Source organism: Anabrus simplex, chromosome 1 (genome assembly GCF_040414725.1).
Source record: "Anabrus simplex isolate iqAnaSimp1 chromosome 1, ASM4041472v1, whole genome shotgun sequence".
Taxonomy (NCBI): domain Eukaryota; kingdom Metazoa; phylum Arthropoda; class Insecta; order Orthoptera; family Tettigoniidae; genus Anabrus; species Anabrus simplex.
In genome coordinates, this window is record NC_090265.1 from 1086876144 (window position 1) to 1086899534 (window position 23391).

A 23391-nucleotide genomic window follows, 5' to 3' on the forward strand; every position below is an offset into this window, starting at 1 on the left:
CACTCCCACCTATTGGTGGCCGTTCCTCAACAATATCGTGCCTCCTCATCTGTGCAGAAAAGTTGCTCTGATTTGAGGATACACGATCTTACAAAACCTGGACTTTCCTACTCATGACGATATTCCTGATCTCAGTAGAACCGTCTAAAGTCCAGAAAACCACCCATCAGTCATACCTAGAGTTTTGCAGAGAACAGTTTTGACTCAAATTCTCAGTGGACAAAATAATGATATTTGTTTCATTGTTGTTTTTAGAGGGACCTAACATGTAAGTCATCGGCTCCGAAAAGAAGAATGAAGCTTAAATATAAACACTCATATTTGGTTCCATTTAAACAGAACCACCCCTGCACCTGGTTTTGATCGCCGAAGGAAAATATGAATTACCATTGACAGGGCCGGAACAATCATGGAATTTGTGCTGAATGGAATAAATTCTCTTTGAAAAGGAAGTCCTGACCAAGACAACCAACCTGATGTCATTACCACTTTAATCATGGTGGCACCACTAATTCACTCTTGAGGCCTTCATTTACACACTCGCCAGCGAAAAATGAGTACCAAATTACGTCCAGATTGGCGATTTCTTCTGAGTCCTTAACTTTGTCACTGATTTATCACAACCGAAGCAGTTCGCTTTTGTTTTAGATAAAGCGAACTGTAGTACAGTTCTTCATTTGTTGCTTATTTCTAAAGTTAAACATCTGTTTTAACTATATTCGAAGTCACAATACTTCAGGAAGCTTATAAACCACCCATATTCACTAATTATATGAATCTCTACTACGATAAATTCCCATGAAGATATAATGATACACCCGATTCTGGAGCAACATGATCATGAAGATTAGAGTGCGCAGTGGAAAGTAAGTGCTATAACAATAATCATGATACCAAAAGGTTGGGTTTGGACCGTGACTGGAAATGACTAGCGAACAGGTCATGAACTGGAGATGGGCCTCCTAGGCCATAGGAAACAAGTATAAGAGGCTAGTCTACATACAATACAAACCAATACATATTTAAAAGGAAGGTTTATTTAAAAATCTGGAGAAAAAGGTAATGACTCGAAATAGGAAATGGCAAATATATACATAAAAATGTACGTGTATGGTTCTTATCTCACATCAGACTTTGTTTTCATGTTACCTTTACTAAGACCATGTTCATATGGTGAGGGCGTACTAATAAAACAATAGCTTTACTTATATAGTAGTTGTATATTACTTTCATCACAATACAACAATAACCCACGACTTGGATTATAAATCCCTAAAAGGGGATAAATCTTTCCACGATGTTCATCATGACGCAAGTGCTGGGTAAATAATGCAAGTATCGAGCGCGAATTATTATTATTATTATTATTATTATTATTATTATTAATTGTAATGTATGGATATGAAGTGGTTACATCCGGTTAGTATTCGTATTATAATTATTATTACATCATATGTACATACGGTACGATCGCATTACTTGTGAGGTTATGTCATGAAACATGTGCTGTACATAAATATTTATATGAGTTCAGTTAATATAAATACCTGTAAATTATTATTATATAATTTATTATTACCTGTATATGATCTGTAAACCGCTACATAATTGAGAAACACACTGTAACATCCAGAATGGCTCTAGATCAGACGAGTTTATGGTAGAATATTCTGTACATTATAACCATGTTGTTAGGCACTCGAGAATTCACGAGAAGGTATTTTGGTAATGTATCTTTCAAGAAGCCTGGCCAGGCACGTATATGAGGTGGTCTTGATGGTAGAGACGAGTTATTGTTTAGTAGGAGCTTCACTGTTGAACACGTGTTGTGGTTAGGCTGACATGCCGATGTAGGCAGTCGGTAGTCATTTGTTTCAACTGTGTTTCAAGGTTGTAATCTCTATGTGCTGTGATAGGCAGTTGTTAAAATGGTGGCTTGTTGATGTTCTCGGAGTGAAGTGTTTTGTTTTTGATTCAGTGATTAAGGTTATGTGCATTTAATTTGTAAATAATTGTAAATAAACCCGTGTACACAAGTTGACAGCATTTTGTGTGCGTCATTGTGAATACATCATTGGCGACCGTGACAGGACCCTTAGAATCTATTGGATTCGAAAATGAAGAACGACCAGAGGACCGTGGTGATGTTTGAACAGTTAATTTCCTTGATTCAGGCCCAGTCTAAAAACATGGAGGCCCAGTTTGGAAAACTCGAGGGGAACATCGAGGCACAGTTTGGAAAACTCGAGGGGAAGATCGAGGCACAGTTCAAGACCGGATTGACGTCAGAAGAGTGAGCCGAATACCAGATCGCTGGACTTCGTGGGTAGGAGATGGAAGTACGACGCAGCCCGCAGCCATGTTCGACCTGCGAGGAAGTTGTGGAAGAATTCAGCGGGCGCGGCAGTGCCCACCAACCGAGAGTCGACTACCGAGTACAGGTGCAGGAAAGGACTCAGCGCACCGATGGAACGCCGCGGGTATTCGACGCCAGAGACCGAACAACGCGAACAACGCGACGTTGAATGGGCCGTACGGGCATGACACCAAGAGCAAGGCGCTCGACAGCTGCAGTAAGCTCCACGGCACCGTGAACTGTCCAGGGAGAACATTCAGCGTGAAGCACAACAATGGGGAGGCTCAGACGATTTCCCAGGAGATGGAGGCAGCGTTGGCAATGACACAATCAGTGGGACCCCCGCTAGGAGACTGAGAACCAATGGGGGTCCGAACCGACAACTAACAAATGAGGGTGCCACCTGACCAGGACACTCGTCCCGGCACAAAGCCATGTACCAGTAAGAACATCGAGATCAACACCGCAGAAAAAGAGGAGACTCAACAGAGCCAAGCCCGAGACATGCGAGCCTGTCCAATGCATCACACCGGTGGACTATGAAGGTTCATGGGCCCTGACAGAACACACAGATACGAACGAGAGGAAAGTCAGCGGAGCTTCGAATGCCACGCGAGGACCTGTGGATCGTCATCACCAGGAACGAAGACACCGTCAACTGGACCCAGCGGACCTACGGTAGGAAGGTGGTGGCCCCCGATCGAACCGCCTGACTGCGAACCGTGGACTTCGACAGTGCCAACAGGAGGGCTGTGTGACTGAGGTAGTCTGGGTGTAGTTAAACAGTGACGACCAAGAGAGTGTGACAGACTGTGGAAATTGTTTCAAGCTATAGGGGGAATATTGACGCAAATGTGATAAACTGATGTAACTTGAAAACAATGTTCTCGCACTCATGGGTAAATAATGCAAGTATCGAGCTCGAATTATTATTATTATTATTATTATTATTATTATTATTACTTGTAATGTATGGCTGTGAAGTGTTTACATCTAGTTAGTATTAGTATTATTATTGTTACATCATATGTACATACGAAACGATCACATTATTTGTGAGGTTATGTCATGAAACATGTGCTATACATAAATATTTATATGAGTTCAGTTAATGTAAATACCTATAAATTAATATTATATAATTTATTTTTACATGTATATGATGTGTAATCCGCTACAGAATTGCGAAACACACTTTAACATCCAGAATGGCTCTTGATCAGACGAGTTGATGGTGGAATATTCTGTACATTATAACCATGTTGTTAGGCACTCTAATATTTACGAGAAGGTATTTTGGTAATGTATCTTTCTAGAAGCCTGGCCAGGCACGTGTATAAAGAGGTGGTCTTGATGGTAGAGACGAGTTATTGTTTAGTAGGAGTTTCACTGGTGAACACGTGTTGTGGTTAGGCTGACATGCCGATGTAGGCAGTCGGTAGTCATCTGTTTCAACTATGTTTCAAGGTTGTAATCTCTATGTGCTGTGATAGGCAATTGTTAAAATGTCGGCTTGTTGATGTTCTCGGAGCGAAGTGTTTTGTTTGTGATACAGTGATTAAGATTATGTGCATTTAATTTGTAAATAATTGTAAATAAATCCGTGTACACAAGTAACAGCATATTGTATGCGTCATTGTGGATACATCAATCACATATATAAAACCCAACTCAAATGTTACCTCCCACACACAGATTTTTTAAAAAAATAATCAAGGAGTAGTTAGATAATAATCATCAAAGCCAATCACGGAAAGGTCATTAGTGAGACCAAGTATTAAGCATGCGCAGAGCGCACGAAAATAAAAGGGAACTAAAATTAAGGCAAACATGCTCGCCATCTTTTACTTCAAATACCAGAAAGATAACGGGAGGAGGTTAGGGAAAATAGAGGTGAAACACGCCAACAGTAAGGAGAAAATCAAAATCAAAATAGATGGAAATCCCATAGTTGATATACGCCCCATTAACCTACTCGTTTACACACACTACGCTCTTGCACATATGCCAAAAGAGCCATAACGGAAGGAAAACTGGTGGTCACGCACATTCACCTACGGCCACAAACAAGAGTAATTCACAAGTCGAATGTTCAAATGAATAGGTTGAATAGGTTCAAAAGGCGTACGATATATATAAATATCGACATCCCTTCCGAAATAGGAGTAGCAATCACGTAAGTACCTTCAAACTTCAACTGTGTCTATCCCAAAAAATGCAGTAAATCCCAGCACTGACATGAATTATGAATGACAAAGAAAGGGAAAATCCACACAAGGAACACACATGCACAATAAATGTACTGACCACTCAGTTGTAGCATTACATATTACCGAGTGGACATGTACCAATAAATACAGTACGTAGAATAACAAGGCGCATATCAAACACAATCCAATAACGCAAAATCAAATAACCCATCATGAAGGTGATACATTTCGCTATCAAGTGATCAAGAAATGTAAAGATAAATAGAGGACACCCAGAAGAAAAATGTGGCGAGCACAAATAATAAAAGTGACACAAACATGCACGGGAACTGGCAGCGGAAAGAAAACCAACACCTAAATTTGTAGGTTCAAAGGATACCGTTACTTTGAGTGTCCCAAAGATAAGAAAATAATCAATCTCTCAAATGTGTGAGAGGTAATTACAGCACCTTTTAAAGTATTTAAAATGCGTTTATAAGTAAAAAACGCCATGCCAAAACGTATCGGGTCTATTTTCCAATAAGTGATCGACAAGAGTTTTTGTCAAGGAGGCACAGCAAACTCTCCACAACAAGACGTGGATGAACCAACTTCAGCCAGCGAGGATATACCTTAAATTTTAACGACCTGGCTTGAGCATGATCTCACACAACGTCCCACACTGCACAAGTCAATATTCTCGAAACTCATAATATAGTATTATAACGTCTAAATCAACATGATCCATTTTAAGAAGAGCCAAGTTGGTGCCACATTTTACAATCAATGAAAGACTTTTAGACAACAAGTACTTACTATTTTAGCCTTTATGCGTACATACTTTTATCCATTTCTTGTTATGTGACACTTATATCTTTTCTTTTTAAATTGATATTTAAGCTATAGCTGATGAAGTCCACGATATAAGGACGAAACATAGACTAATTGATTTTAATTAAATTAATGTTGGTATTGTAAGGTGGGACTTCTGTGAAATCTCGTATAACCAGAACATTCTGGGCAATGAGATACACTGAATGGTGAAAAAGAAAAAAATAGTCTATTTTGTGGAGTATTCTCCAATCCATATAGTAAGGAATGATAAGTAGTGATTTGGGAAGCATGAACAACATGCTGTCCTTCGCCTACCACCACAGCCAGCCATAAACAACCCATTTTAAGTAACAATATCCTGAACAGTAATCCTGCTACCATGACCTAAAAGGAAGATGAAGAAGAGAGAGATATTCCATTAACGGCACTCCACGAGAAGTATAACTGTTCAAATATCAAACCTAATACTGAAGTCTGATTTGCATCATCATCAAGCATCAACATCATTTGCTTTCTATCTCTGTCAACGTTTGAAACACCAGATCACGAGAATTCAATTTGGGCAATGCTGGCCATTTCGGTCGCCGGCCCTGCGGTGTAAGTATAGCGTGCCTGCCTCTTACACGAATGCCCCGGTTCGATTCCCGACCAGGTCAGGGAATTTTACCTGGATCTCAGGGCTGGTTCCACTCAGCTTACGTGATTATAATTGAGGATATCTGACGCTGAGATAGCGACCCCGGTCTAGAAAAAGGAGAAAGTAGTATATTTCGGGGAATATGCTCCAATCCATACCGTTAGGAATGGTAAGTTCGGATTTGGGAAACATGAACAGCATGCGGACGTTCGCCTACCGCCACACGACACATCGTAAGCTGCAGGCTTTCGGGCTGAGCAGCGGTCCCTGGTAGGCCAAAGCCCTTCGGGGCTGTTGTCATTTTTGGCCCTTTCAGAAACTGCTTACTATGAGTTGAAGGAGGGTAGGAGGACTGGAAACAGACCTGTCACCTCTAAAGAAATCGTTTGAAGATCCGAAGGCCAGTCTAGGAGACATTATTTTGCAAGTGGTTTAATGTTGCACTAACTCACGGAAGGTTTTCGGCGACACAAGAACGAGAACAAGCTAGGTAGCTGCCATGGCCTTTATGGTACATCTCTAGCATTTGCTTGATGTGAAAACAATCTTCAAGGCTGCGAAAGTGAGGCTCGAAATCCCCATTTCCCGAATGCAAACACACAGCTTCGTAACCCGAAAAGATAACTCTCTTGGTGTCTGTGAGACAATAATACCTGTTTTATATAATTATAACGATTATATTCATTTATAACAGAAATGTAGTCTAGGGGTCGGTGCACTAGCTTATAGCTAGGGTTCGATACCTGGCTCTTAGATGGAGGATTTGAATCCTTATATGCATATCGGAGTGGGTTGCACTAAGCTTCATATGGTCAACAGTTTTTCCTTTTTTTCGTGTGTTACTAGCCTGGTGCAGCCCTTGTAAGACAAACCCACCGATAAAGGTGGGCGGAATCTGTCGTTTGTGGAGGATGCATAGTATTCTGGTGGAGGATAGCGTTGCGTATGGTGCGAGTTACAAGAATGTTGAGGACAACACAAATACCCAGTCTCAGAACCGAAAGAATTAACCTTTCAATATTAAAATCCCCGAACCGGCCAGAAATCGAACTCGGGGTCTTCTGAACCGAAGGTCTCTACGCTGAACATTCACCCAAGGAGCCGGACACGTGGTTAACTAAGAGGGAACAGGTTTCAAATCCCTCCCTCGTGTTCGTTGAAGTTGTGCCTTGACTGAGAACTCTAGACCTAGTTTATTTCAATATATTTTGTAAATCAACACACGTTACCAGATAGACTTCACACGATTTAAGTACAATATTCGACAGGTGAGACCTGATAATGAAGCAGTAAAAATTGCTTAGTTTTGTTGCCCTTGTCTAGGGAGTACACAGTATGTATTACTACTTCTCATCAATGACATTATAATTTAATGCCCTTGCTATTATGAAGCTGTACTCTTAATGACCTGCTATATTTTATCCTAAGTGTGTTATTTCAGGCCCAATAAAAATCTGGGAATATTATTTATGTTGGTAATTTATTTCGGGTTCAAGAGAATTCTAAATGAGGTGCCTCCGGCGCTTAATTTGTGACGGACTACGAGAATCGATCAGGCATTCTCCGCATGAACGCACTGCCTTTTGGCTTGCAATGACTCCAAATCATATTTGAAAGCATAATTTATGGTGCTTTTAAGCAATATGATAAATTGCATTTACTACAAACTCTCAAATATTGGAATTCACGGTAGCGTGCATCACCTCCATTGTGTACGGTTGAGAGCCGATATTTCAACGCCTTCACTCCCACAAACACGAGATGATCAAGCTTCATTACAGATCAGACAGGAACAAGCACACCACATGACGGCTGTCCTCCGAGTTCTCAATCATCTCCCCTTTATCTTACTGAGTGTTCACATAGGGCACAGCCGGACTGAGTAGCTCAAACGGTAGAGCGATGGCCTTCTTAACTCAAATTGGTGGGTTCGATACCGACTTAGTTCGACAGTACTTGAAGGTGCTGAAATACATTGGTCTCGCGTCAGCAGATTTACTTGCACGTGGGAGTTACATTCTGGCATATCTGCTTCTCTGGAAACCGCAGAAGTAGTTAGTGGAACATAAAGACAATAATATTATTAAATAGGGCAGAATTTTGGACATCATGCGTTCCATTTCCTGGCAGGAAGTTTAAAAATTTAGATAGGAGATTATTCTAAGGGCTGTTCAATTGAAATATTGCAAAGACAGACACAGACACTGCAAATAACTGACGAAACTGCCAAGAGGTGGCTGAAGTGTGTAGTTTGGTGTTTGTAGTAAGAGCTGAGGACATGGTCTGTCTGAGAGAAGTGTGCGCTATGTACAGGAAAAAGCTGAATCAATATTTGTGTTTCATGAATGCATCCACGCAAATACAACGTGAGACGATTCAATCCCTTTGAAAAGAAGATGCTTGGACTAGGAAAACTGTCGCGAAGTGTAGTTGTGCTCTATGGTAACGCACGCCTACTCGCTGCTGAAGCAACAACGGACAGTCGGAGCTGTCTTCACTGGAGTCTTCAACCGCCTTACAGCCACTCTCCACTTGTGACAGTCACGTCTTTGGTATACCGAGGAAATCTCGGAGGATAAACTTTTCACCACCGATCGGTGGTTCCTAATGCCATGGTAGAGTGGTTCAAATAGCAACCAGTGCCCTTCACTTTAAAGGTATAGAAACATTTGTTGAGCGTTGGGACACTTGCCTGAATGGTGGGGGTGATTAACTGTAGATTCTCTCTCTTGTTTTGGTATAGTCAGTGTATGCTGTCCAATACATCAACTTAACAACTCTTGTCTGATGAACGTGCCAGTCCCGTGGTATTGAGGTACTATTACCATATTCATCTCTTACCTGTGTTATATTTGCGGGTAGTCGACGGATTTTAATCGCAGACCAAGGCGTGGAACGGGCTTAACTCTGCCTCGGGATACACAGTGCGCGTGCAAATTGCTGCAGGACTTCGCCACGGAAGTAGAAAAGCTGGTTAGCAGGCATTAAGTGGTTTACCACCGGATCATGTACAGTGAGAGGCTGCCTACACTTTTGTCGACGAGCTTTGCGATGTTGAGATCCGCCAACACCTGATGTTTGGTACGGAGCACTGCCTTAAGGATGCTCTCACCACCACCCTGAGAATGGAAGCGATAAAGATGACAGCGACTTCGACACCATCGGCGAGGATACGAGCCATGAGGGGTGACGGGAATCTGGAGATACGCCCATCAACACTGGAGCGACGCTCGCCGCCTCCGGGATGCCGAGACTCCAGAGAAACCATCTACTAGAAATGCGGTGAGCGTAGCCATTTCAGGAAAGACTGTCAGCGGGGGGCGGTCCAGGGAAATGAGTAGGGGCCAACAAGAAGAGAGGATCGTCGACGCCGTCATTATCATTCCCTCAATACACTTTGAATGTAGTCGCTGAGGGGAATAATGACATCGCGAATGGGTGGCTTGGAGAGAGCCGTGTCGCTTCACGATAGACACGGGGGGTTGGGAGGGGGGGGGGTGGGGGAGCGCATTCATCGTTGCAAGGTCGGGCATCACCACAGGGCAGGTGGTGATTATTGTTTAAGAGGAAGTACAGTACAACCTTCCTCTATTAACACTAATCAAAGAGAAAAAATAGAAGGGATCCGATACTTCGAAAAAAGGTATCGTCCGAAGAAATGGGAGGGCCATGAAGGGCGTGAAAATGAAAGACCCTACAGGCATTAAAAACCTAATACCGTCAGGATCGGAAGAGAACAAGAGTTGACCAAGGGAAGTCGGATAGGATAGATGAAAGCGAGGAGCCTGGCACAAGTAAGTGGAAGCAATACTAGGACTCGACTAAGGGCTCCGTGGTCGCCAACCTACGCTCCCATTTCAAGATCACCAATGGTCAGATAGAGTAGGAGCCGAACCACCCTTACGTGCTACTCTTACGCTATTGCACTTCGGAGTGGAGAAGTGTACAGGTTTGGACCGTCGTCGCGAGCACCACCGATCAGGTCGCCTTGGGTGGTGACGCACTCTGGGGTTACGAAGCGACTGTTGACATAGAACTACGTATGCTATGGCTGTATCGACCAGAATTTGTGCTCCGACTCCCGGAATACGCTCGCGAGTAGCGAGGGTACCGCTAACATCGAGGAAGTGATACCGGTCCTTAGTGGTGGTGACGGCACGACTGGAGGGACCAGGGGATGACAGCAGAGTAGTGGAACCCGGGTTGACAAATACTGAACGTGGACTTTATCCGGCCAGGACGCTCGTGCCGGTACGAATTTGTAATGAGTCGTCGTGGGACCAACCGATACTCAGCAAGACCGAGCTCGGAACTTGTGAATCGGTAGGCTGCGTGGTACTAGCAGACGACGAGGACATACAAGTGTCTGAAAGTAGGGGAGATAGACGACAAGCTCCAGAGGATTATATCTGTCGCCAGAAAACATCTAAAGGCAGACCAGTTCCAGCAGCTCTAGAGGCTGATTATCCGTCAACCACCCCATGTCCCTCATATGTCAGCTCAATAATAATAATAATAATAATAATAATAATAATAATAATAATAATATAACGAGATGGTGGATAGGAAATAGATAAAGAACAACTGGTAGAGTTAAATTATATGACTAACATTTATTTAACGCTAATTCTTACACACTACACATGAGTGCACCAGTTTGCCCTCTCTCTACCCTCGCTAACTCAGTTACACTGGTTGTTCACTCTTCTGCTTACAAATTAAAACAATCACAGTACATATTACACACTGTTCCACTAGTATCACTCACACTTTAAGGCAGTTCCACAGTTATACTCGCCGTGCGCTATCACAGCCCAGTCTCACACTCCTGTATGTCGTACCCTCACAACAGCCTTAGTTCACTGTCCCTTGCCGATCTCTCTTCGAACTCTCTCCCGCGTCATAAGACAGTATATTCACTTCAAAGCAGCTGGACACGAGAGACTCAATTCGTCGACGACAGACAGAACAGGAAGAAAGGTGGAGTTCCAAGGACAGAACAATCTCTGTACTGCACGGCTCAACTGACCCTAAACTCTGACCGAGAACCCTGAACTGTGAACTTCACGGCAGTACTCTCTCACACAGTATTCCACTCAGTGAACCGCGGCAGTACACTTGCACATAGCACTCCACTTAGTACTCCACAGCAATACACTCACACACTGCACTCAGCTGTAACTGACTGTCTGCCAGCTCTTAAATAGTCAGGCCTAAAGGTTTCCGATCATTCCGGAAGCTGGATACGCCCAGACCACTCTCGGCCCACAATCCTCTCGATGTTTCCGGGTGACACTAGCTGAGGGGACGAGCCGTCCTTCCTCAGGCGAACGTGCGTGCGGTGGGTCAATAACTTGGCTAGATATTTCTAAACGTAGTGATAAGACATTTGAAAATACTGTCACCAATTAATACCTTTACAAATAATAATTCATTCTGAAAAATCAAATTGATTTTTGTTTAAAAACTGTAAGTATATCTTTCACTTGAAATTAGCTACATTTGATGAAAGTAAATAACATTCACATACAATTGTGAATTTATTCGATATGATATGGACAGGTACGTCATCCCTTATTTCAATGTTATTGACTTCCCACTAACTAATTTTGTACTTTTCAGAGATCCCGACGTGCCGAAGTTTTGTTTTTCAGGAATTTCTTTACGTGCCAGTGAATATATCGACACGAAGATGGCGCATTTGAGCACATATCACCGAACTCAGCCAGGATCGAAGTAGCCAAATGGGGCTCAGAAGGAGAACGCTTCTACCATCTCAACCACTCAGCCAGGCTTTCGTTTGTAGTCTAAGTTTGTGAGGAATGAATCATATAGCAATGCTGTTTACTCACTGTAGGCCTAATGGTAAGGAAGCTGCTGAGCTACCTAACTCGCCGTCTTGCTTATTACGCCTTATTATAGCACTGACATTGATTTTTTCGGTTTCCTATAATACGAGAATCAAACCGCATCTAGGCTGATGACAAGACGAATATTATATCTCCCATCTTCTTGCAAATACTTATAAATGACTTGTGTACTAATTATTATTTTCTTTCTTTAACTCCTTTGAATCTATATTAAAATCTGTCATTGTATTTTCTTGCAAGTTATACGTATACAAACGTGTTTTTTTTCTATGGGCTTTACGTCGCACCGACACAGATAGGTCTTATGGCGACGATGGGATAGGAAAGGCCTAGGAGTTGGAAGGAAGCGGCCGTGGCCTTAATTAAGGTACAGCCCCAGCATTTGCCTGGTGTGAAAATGGGAAACCACGGAAAACCATTTTCAGGGCTGCCGATAGTGGGATTCGAACCTACTATCTCCCGGATCCAACTTGTTTTACTCTACTACTAACACTACTATTATTTTAATATATTTGTTTGTTTCTACCTTCACCCACAAGCATACGGGCTCGATTCAAACCAAGTAGTCGAAAAAAATCAGAAACGGGATGCAAAACAAGCAAACGAGTTTTAGTTTCACTTGTGTGTCGGTGTCGTGATCGTAGTCGTAGAATTTCCAGTTCTACGTGTAAACCAATTCTCAGGGATGTTACATTTTAAAATCGTATATGCATTGGGATACGATCTGGTACCGTCCCGGCGAGAAGCCAACGACGATGTCATACGGCTATCACATTCCTGCTAGAGAGACATGTGGCTCTGAGGTTCACTCAGCCTATACCAAAAACGAGTGCCGGGCTAATTCCCGGGAGCAAAGGCGGCCTGACATAGAGCTAACTACTTTATCCCAGTTAGTGCAGAGGTTACGAATAGCGGAGGAAGTCTTTATACCTTCCATTCCTCGCGGATTCTCCATGGCCAATACGGAGATTGCTTTGATATATCCAAAGTCAATGTAAATAGTTTACTTCAATCTCCTTTCCAAACAAATATTTGGAAAGGCTAAAAATCCAAACTCTTATTTTAATTCTAGTCAACCACTTTATCAGCTGTGGGAGACATTCACAACATTGCGAGGCTCGTTCAAGAGAAATGGGTTGGAAGAAAACGAACCATTAACTCATGAACACCTGTCTCGATCCAAATTAGTGGCACTCATTAAACAACGGATTGCATATCACAAGCTATAATTCAGAGCAATTATACGAGGCAGAACACAAATATAACGATGTAACAGATTTGAAAGCCCCTACAAAAAGCAAAAAAGCATAGTCATCTCTGTACAGGCCATGAAGGCCCTGGAGGGGTGGAAGGTAAAGGCTTCCACTATCCGTAACCTCGACACTTGATGGGGTAGAGTGGTTGGCTTTACGCCCGGCCGCCTTTGCCCCCAGGAATTAACCTGATACTCATTTTTGGTGTAGGCTGAGTGAACCTCAGGGCCATGTGCACCTCCGGAAATGGAAATCTTGTTTATTAAATTTTTCGACTTCCTGACGGGGATTCGAGCCACGTCCTTCCGGGCGAGCCGCGCACGCCTTTACTGCCTCGGCCAGGCAGCCCCTTGAAAGCCCCTACAGGAGTAGTATAATTTCAGCTGTAACTGGGATAGAGAGGTGAACAATACGAGCAGCCAGTTCAGTCACAAGGAATTAAGCTTATATTTATTTCTGCTGTAGCTTAAGAAAATTCCATGGCTATATAACTCTTGAGGAATAAAAATCTAATTTCTAAATTTTTCGATCCTCTGATTGAGAATCTATCTCCAGTTCCTCCACGTATACCATCCACACCTTCAAGCCACGGCTTTACGAAAGGAAGGAATCGAGTTATTTACAACTACCTTCCAAGTAGCCAGACTTCACTTTCATCATTTGCATCCCCATTGATTTACCTTTACAAAGGACAGTTCTGCAATATCTTTAGTAATGCGCAGGATAATTATTTGATTTAGTCTTTTATCAATGACCGATTTGTTCTATAAAGAACAGACAAGGGACATGCTCCTCTCCAAACTTTCCTCATTTAGGAATGCTATGTGAAAACATCCAAGGACAACGCGGAAGTAAGTGACGTACGTTACTTGAACAGCTACATTTCGTCTACTTATTTCTACTTTAACACAATGTTTGGTCTAGTATCCACACCATAGTAATAATTTTCACCCCATAAAACCGAAAAATAACTTATTGTTAATCTCATAGTGATACACAGGATGAAATTGCTAGTCCATTCTCTCAAAAAGAGAGTCTCCACTAAAACAAGTTAAGGGTGGCCAGTGTGGAGGTATCCCTCATATCTCCAAGGCGCAGAAGAACACGCACAGTTGTGATTCCGAGATATTATTCCGTTCTCGTCATGTTGCAGATGCTATCATGAGAGGTGACAAATAAATCATTTTTGGTCCTCATAGTATAACCAAGTCACTAGTAAGTATAGAATACATACACATTTATGCAACATCGTAGAATAATTACAGGTATAGAGAACCAAGAGTTTGCGAGTTAATAACGCATTTCCTTCAGGTGGACTTGTACTATACAAGTACACAAGATTGTAGTTTGCTGTCACTGAAACCAATGCCCTCTGAATCGAAGACCAGTACGCTGACTATTCAGGTAAGGAGGCAGGAGTTGTGACTTGTGATAAAATATTTTGTAAATTTGGATGAATTTCTACGTGACTGCTTTGTAATTATGTTACACCAGATGTGAGAAAATATTTTAAATTATATTCCGAAAATTTCGTGTTTGATTCTAATTATTATTGGCTAGGGAGGGTAAAATAAATAAATAAATAAATAAATAAATAAATAAATAAATAAATAAATAAATAAATAAATAAATAAATAAATAAATAAATAAATAAATAAATAAATAAATAAATAAATAAATAAATAAATAAATAAATAAATAAATAAATAAATAAATAAATAAATAAATAAATAAATAAATAAATAAATAAATAAATAAATAAATAAATAAATAAATAAATAAATAAATAAATAAATAAATAAATAAATAAATAAATAAATAAATAAATAAATAAATAAATAAATAAATAAATAAATAAATAAATAAATAAATAAATAAATAAATAAATAAATAAATAAATAAATAAATAAATAAATAAATAAATAAATAAATAAATAAATAAATAAATAAATAAATAAATAAATAAATAAATAAATAAATAAATAAATAAATAAATAAATAAATAAATAAATAAATAAATAAATAAATAAATAAATAAATAAATAAATAAATAAATAAATAAATAAATAAATAAATAAATAAATAAATAAATAAATAAATAAATAAATAAATAAATAAATAAATAAATAAATAAATAAATAAATAAATAAATAAATAAATAAATAAATAAATAAATAAATAAATAAATAAATAAATAAATAAATAAATAAATAAATAAATAAATAAATAAATAAATAAATGCGAAGTTTGCCACCCTGCTCTAGAGTTTCACATTGTATCTTCATGCTCGGTTGACCAGAATTTGGTTCCCAGCACTACCTTGAATTAAAGCGTGCTTTGAAGGTGTGGAACAGGGCATTGAATACATACATATTTCCGTTCCGGCCAAACTCGAAGAGCTTTAGCGAGATATCTCTACAACTACAGGAGAAATCAAGAGCACAAGTTATTTGATAAACTTTAAACATTCTGAGAACATGAATTTATTGACCAAGTGCGATAAGCTTATATAAAGCAAAACAACGACAATAAGAACAACTGGTGATGTTTCCATGCTTGCTATATCGCAACTAAAAATACACAGTAGCTCTTAACATTAAGCAGAAGCGACCTGTCAGAACAAAGAATAGCAGAGGCATTATTCTTCCTGTGCTACTTCGGTGTACGAAGTTTGTTCAAATAATAATAATAATAATAATAATCGAAATTTGAAATTATCTATTTAGGGGATTGTTTTGTCTCCTTCGCTCCCAAAGTCGTTTCCACCAACGGAAGTAGTCCTGCTAAGCAATTTGGGAGATCGCATGTAGTTTCACCTGCGATTTCAGTTTGATATCCCAGTTGATTGATTGAAATTGTTGTGTTTTCAGGATGAATGAAGTATTTGGAATAGAAAAAGTCTTATGGAGCTAGGTCAGGAGAGTAGGGTGGATGTAAAAGTACACTTGTCTTAATGGTCGTCAAACATTCACGAATCAACAGCGATGCGTGAGATGGCGCATTGTCATGGAAATAATTCGAAATAATACCAGAGGTTCATCGTTCGACCGTCTGATAGGAATTTATGTTGCACAACACCGTTGATGTCAAAGAAGACCATCAACAATACTTTCATATTCGACCTGACCTGCCACTCTTTCTTCGGTCTGGGCGAATTCATTCCATGCCACTATGATGACTGAATTTTCGTCTTCATCATTTGGTAAGTCCCCATAAATATTTGCGCAGAAGCGAATGTTTATACACTTCTAGCAATATTACATATCGATAATCCTACTGAACACACTCGCAGACTAACAGCTGCTAAGCGATAACGTTTTCAGAACTGCGCAGCAAATGGCTGGTTGCTAAAGAAGGACACCACTAAGACTTCACATTTGTGCAGTATTTTCAAATTTCACATAGCTTTACGACTTATTTACATAAACTAGAAGATAGGAAGAAGACTCACCTGAAGTTAAGTCTGCAGATGGCTGCTCCATCTATGGCCTGTGTGGGAGGGTCATCCACACCGGAGTCGGGAGACTGTCTCTGGCTCCAGTACGTCACATGTCCCTCCGTAGTTATGACGTAATGCATGTCTCTGTCGCAGGGACATGTCGACAAGACGACAACATTGGCCTCTTCGTCTGGCTGCGAACAAAATATAAAATAATGGAGCAATAGACGCTATTCGAGCACGTGTTTATGTTAATGATCCACATCTGGACAATATCACAAATACTTCCTCAATTGAGCTAAACGTGTGTTGTGCGAAGTACCGAGATTCAAAGGTCTCCGTTTGATTTGTGTACATTATGTTGGTGGACTGTGTAATATTTTTCTGATTATTCATTCAAAAGCTATGTGTTTTGTACGAATGTTTGTGTACATTGTGTGTGTAATGAAATGAAATGGCTTACGGCTTTTAGTGCCGGGAGTGTCTGAGGAGAAGTTCGGCTCGCCAGCTGCAGGTCTTTTGATTTGACTCCCGTAGGCGACCTGCGCGTCGTGATGAGGATGAAATGATGATGAAGACGACACATACACCCAACCCCCGTGTCAGCGAAATTAACCAATTATGGTTAAAATTCCCGACCCTGCCGGGAATCGAACCCGGGACCCCTGTGACCAAAGGCCAGTCATGGAGCCGGACATTGTGTTTGTAGAACGCTCAATATTGTTCTACTTATTCATTGTGAAGCTTCTTTATCCATACAAATAAGTACTGTGGTATTTATGTAGATCGAATTTAAATATCTTGTTTTCTATGGACTTTTGAAGCATAGTTTTCTACTTTAGATCCTGGCTACAAATCGAGATCAGCTTACATGATGGCTGTGTTGGAGAAAAATAGCTTCTGTTGTTGCTGTAGTCGGTTTTATGGGTATTGCTGCCGACAATCAATCGTCGTGAGGTTATACAGACATTTAGACATCACATTTCGAGAAAATTTGTTTATTAAAACTATTTTATAACCTTTGTTAGAATGGTGTTTTGGTATGTTTATGCATAATTGCTTACCTGTACTTTTTGGCTAGGCACTCCAGACGTCACAAGGTCTTCATCTCCTGATTTTCCTGATGTAAATTATACGTACAAAAGGAAACAGGCATGGTCGTAGCTGATAAAGTTATTATCTATCTTGACAGTGAGTGATAGTTCGAATATAAATATCTAAATGTGTTGTAGACAACTTGAATCCGTGTGTTCAATCTTTAACTGTTATTATGCACAAACGGGGGGGGGGGGGGAGGATATACAGGAGTGTATAATCCTTATTGTGTACAACTCATATTGTGTGCTCAATCTTTAACCGTTATCGTGCACAAATGGGAGGATGATATAAAGGAGTGTATAATCATTGTTGTGTACAACTCATATTGTGTGCTCAATCTTTAACCGTTATCGTGCACAAATGGGATGGGGATGTAAAGGAGTGTATAATCATTGTTGTGTACAACACATATTGTGTGCTCAATCTTTAACAGTTATCGTGCACAAATGGGATGGGGATGTAAAGGAGTGTATAAATCTTGTTGTATACAACACATATTGTGTGCTCAATCTTTAACCGTTATCGTGCACAAATGGGATGGGGATGTAAAGGAGTGTATAATCATTGTTGTATACAACACATATTGTGTGCTCAATCTTTAACAGTTATCGTGCACAAATGTGAGGATGATATAAAGGAGTGTATAAATCTTGTTGTATACAACACATATTGTGTGCTCAATCTTTAACAGTTATCGTGCACAAATGGGATGGGGATGTAAAGGAGTGTATAAATCTTGTTGTATACAACACATATTGTGTGCTCAATCTTTAACCGTTATCGTGCACAAATGGGATGGGGATGTAAAGGAGTGTATAATCATTGTTGTATACAACACATATTGTGTGCTCAATCTTTAACAGTTATCGTGCACAAATGTGAGGATGATATAAAGGAGTGTATAAATCTTGTTGTATACAACACATATTGTGTGCTCAATCTTTAACCGTTATCGTGCACAAATGGGATGGGGATGTAAAGGAGTGTATAAATCTTGTTGTATACAACACATATTGTGTGCTCAATCTTTAACAGTTATCGTGCACAAATGGGATGGGGATGTAAAGGAGTGTATAAATCTTGTTGTATACAACACATATTGTGTGCTCAATCTTTAACCGTTATCGTGCACAAATGGGATGGGGATGTAAAGGAGTGTATAATCCTTATTGTATACAACTCATATTGTGTGCTCAATCTTTAACCGTTATCGTGCACAAATGGGATGGGGATGTAAAGGAGTGTATAAATCTTGTTGTATACAACACATATTGTGTGCTCAATCATTAACCGTTATCGTGCACAAATGGGATGGGGATGTAAAGGAGTGTATAATCCTTATTGTATACAACTCATATTGTGTGCTCAATCTTTAACCGTTATCGTGCACAAATGGGATGGGGATGTAAAGGAGTGTATAAATCTTGTTGTATACAACACATATTGTGTGCTCAATCATTAACCGTTATCGTGCACAAATGTGAGGATGATATAAAGGAGTGTATAATCATTGTTGTATACAACACATATTGTGTGCTCAATCTTTAACAGTTATCGTGCACAAATGGGATGGGGATGTAAAGGAGTGTATAAATCTTGTTGTATACAACACATATTGTGTGCTCAATCTTTAACCGTTATCGTGCACAAATGGGATGGGGATGTAAAGGAGTGTATAAATCTTGTTGTATACAACACATATTGTGTGCTCAATCTTTAACCGTTATCGTGCACAAATGGGATGGGGATGTAAAGGAGTGTATAAATCTTGTTGTATACAACACATATTGTGTGCTCAATCTTTAACAGTTATCGTGCACAAATGGGATGGGGATGTAAAGGAGTGTATAAATCTTGTTGTGTACAACTCATATTGTGTGCTCAATCTTTAACCGTTATCGTGCACAAATGGGATGGGGATGTAAAGGAGTGTATAAATCTTGTTGTGTACAACTCATATTGTGTGCTCAATCTTTAACCGTTATCGTGCACAAATGGGATGGGGATGTAAAGGAGTGTATAATCCTTATTGTATACAACTCATATTGTGTGCTCAATCTTTAACCGTTATCGTGCACAAATGGGATGGGGATGTAAAGGAGTGTATAAATCTTGTTGTATACAACACATATTGTGTGCTCAATCTTTAACAGTTATCGTGCACAAATGGGATGGGGATGTAAAGGAGTGTATAAATCTTGTTGTATACAACACATATTGTGTGCTCAATCTTTAACCGTTATCGTGCACAAATGTGAGGATGATATAAAGGAGTGTATAATCATTGTTGTATACAACACATATTGTGTGCTCAATCTTTAACAGTTATCGTGCACAAATGGGATGGGGATGTAAAGGAGTGTATAAATCTTGTTGTATACAACACATATTGTGTGCTCAATCTTTAACCGTTATCGTGCACAAATGGGATGGGGATGTAAAGGAGTGTATAATCCTTATTGTATACAACTCATATTGTGTGCTCAATCTTTAACCGTTATCGTGCACAAATGGGATGGGGATGTAAAGGAGTGTATAAATCTTGTTGTATACAACACATATTGTGTGCTCAATCTTTAACCGTTATCGTGCACAAATGGGATGGGGATGTAAAGGAGTGTATAAATCTTGTTGTGTACAACACATATTGTGTGCTCAATCTTTAACCGTTATCGTGCACAAATGGGATGGGGATGTAAAGGAGTGTATAATCCTTATTGTATACAACTCATATTGTGTGCTCAAACCGTTATCGTGCACAAATGGGATGGGGATGTAAAGGAGTGTATAAATCTTGTTGTATACAACACATATTGTGTGCTCAATCTTTAACAGTTATCGTGCACAAATGGGATGGGGATGTAAAGGAGTGTATAATCCTTATTGTATACAACTCATATTGTGTGCTCAATCTTTAACCGTTATCGTGCACAAATGGGATGGGGATGTAAAGGAGTGTATAAATCTTGTTGTGTACAACACATATTGTGTGCTCAATCTTTAACCGTTATCGTGCACAAATGGGATGGGGATGTAAAGGAGTGTATAAATCTTGTTGTATACAACTCATATTGTGTGCTCAATCTTTAACCGTTATCGTGCACAAATGGGATGGGATGGGGATGTAAAGGAGTGTATAAATCTTGTTGTGTACAACTCATATTGTGTGCTCAATCTTTAACCGTTATCGTGCACAAACGGGAGGAGGATGATGTAAAGGAGAGGACACATAAGTCTCTGGTAAGACCCCGTTAGAGTCTGGTTGCAGTGTATGAAACTGGCACCATGATTACTTGGTTACTGGAAAAGATCCAAAGGTTTCAGCACGATTGGTTCTGGGTGATTTCCGAAGGAAAGCAGTGTTACGAAAATGTTGCAAACTCTGGACTTGGATGATTTGGAAGTAATGAGAAGAGCAGCTCGACTAAGAGATATGTTCCCAGATGTCAGTGGAGATATGGCATAGAATGACATTAGTAGACGAATACGCTTTTAAAGGCAGGTTATATCATAACATGAAGACTAGAATTCAAGAGAACATATAGGGGCAAATATTAATTTATAGGATGAAGAATTCGGAATTGGAATAAATTTTGAAAGGAACTGTTAGATACATTTCCAAGTATTTTGAAATAATTTAAGACTAGGTAAACAATTAATTGATTTGGAATCTGCTACCTGGGCGACAGCCCTAATACCAGATCAATGATTATTCATTGATTGACTGATTGATTGAGAGTGTTAACTAGCTTTCTAGCTACAACACAAAAATGCCCCTTAATATACAAGAAATAATTTGCATTAGATTCCGTCTTCGCTCGATAGCTGTAGTCACTTAAGTGCGGCCAGTATCCAGTCATCGGGAGATATTGGGTTCGAGCCCCACTGTCGACAGCCCTGAAGATGGTTTTCCGTGGTTTCCCATTTTCACACCAGGCCACGGCCGCTTCCTTCCAATTCCTAAGCCTTTCCTATCCCATCGTCGCCATAAGACATATCTGTGTCGGTGCGACGTAAAGCAAAAAAAAAAGATTCCGTCTTCCTAGGCTGAGTGACTCAGACGGTAGACCTGGGTTTTCTGAGCTAAGGAGGCGGATTTGAACCGGGCTCAATCCAGTGACATCTTACGGTGTTCAAATACTCATCCTTGTGTCGGTATGTAAATAAACATTTCGTACAAATTTTCGGCACCTCAGTGTCTTCGAAAACCGTAATAGTGTAAGATAAGGGTTGTTGACTTAAAAGGTAGAAAAGTGCCTAGAAACATACTCTATATGTATGGGGCAACACACATAGTATCAAGACGATAGCATACTGATGATAATGAATATTGAATTTTCACGACCGCATTGTAATCGAAATCGGCTTTCAACCTATTAGGTCGTGTTACGTACATTGAGTACGTGTTGAAGAGATGTTAATTAGAGAAAAAAGTGGCCAACCGGACACCAGTGGGATCCGAACCCGCAACTTTCCGATTTGACGTAATTTGCTCTGTACTTAACATCTGACCGTGTTAACATCTCTTCAACACGTACTACATGTACGTAACACGACCTAGTAGGTTGAAAGTCGTTTTCGAATACTGATGGTAGTATGAGAGAGAATACAGATAATGACCCCCACTCATCAAGCACGTATCTTCACGCTGAACAAGTTTCTGTATATCCTCCACAATGAATGATGGTGATTAGTAGAACCACTCTTCCACAATATTAGGAACCACTTGATTGGCTGTGAAAAGCGTACTCTTCAGGTTTTTTTTTTTCAGCGGACGAAATATGTGACTGTTACAAGGGGACGGTTCTTGGCTGTAAGGTGGCTGATCCATAAGACGCACGTGGAAACAGCACCCACAGTCCATTGTTGCATTGGCAACACAAGCACACCTAGTGACAGTTATCGCGGTTAAAGCACCTTCATTGGAGAAGAATTCTATCACTCCACGTTGTAGGCCTATTCATTTGGACTAACCATTAAACACGAATGTTGATTTAACGTTTTCGTCTACTTAGTAAGACGTGTGTCTCAGACCAACAATGTTCTGAGATTTAATTACAAACACGGAACTATGCAGTGCTGCCACCTCTAGGCAGTTCCGACAGTTATTTGCAGTGTTGCGAGCTCTATCTCTTTCAGTTCAGCAGCCCTTATAGTTAGTAAGACATAAAACCAATACTGTAGTATTGTTACATTAGGACTTCGCGTTTTGAGGAATCAGGGAGCCTCAAGTTTGACGTCTAAGAAGCCGTGCGTAAATGGAGAATAACAATTGCACAAGTAAAGTCACAGTGAGGAGATAATGAGCAGGTGAGGAATAAATCAATGGTATGAAGCTGTGGGATTAAAGTGCCTTCGGGACAGAGCAAAGTGGGCTTCGGCTCAACAGTGACTGGTTTTACTGGGTTTGCAGCTCTGCATTCGTGAGGCGAGGGGCTGGTCTCCACCGTCGGCTAGCTTGAGAATGGTTTTCCGTGGTTTCATATTCTCCTGCAGTAAGGCAAATGTCTGTACAGACCCTTTTATAGGCCACGGCCGCTACCCTCTCACCTTCTCCGCACCTCAAATCACCGCTTCAAATCTGCTTGGCCCCAGAGAGGGCGTTACCCTCTACGAGGACCACCGTAATCCTTCACGTTATGGAATGAAAACACTTTAGCTTAAGTAGTACCTTCGGTGGTGGAAGTATATGAGAGAAATGGAGGAGGTTAGGTG

At 40.2% G+C, this 23391-nt stretch overlaps 1 protein-coding gene across 1 annotated transcript in view; it reads right to left on the minus strand.

The window, feature by feature from the left end:
* Positions 1–23391, minus strand: part of LOC136858108 (C3 and PZP-like alpha-2-macroglobulin domain-containing protein 8) — a 589070-nt gene that overhangs the window by 130630 nt on the left and 435049 nt on the right. The window contains exon 7 of the mRNA XM_067137410.2: positions 16591–16772. Within this exon, the coding sequence (XP_066993511.2) occupies positions 16591–16772 (182 nt within the window). The remainder of the gene's footprint in view (positions 1–16590; positions 16773–23391) is intronic.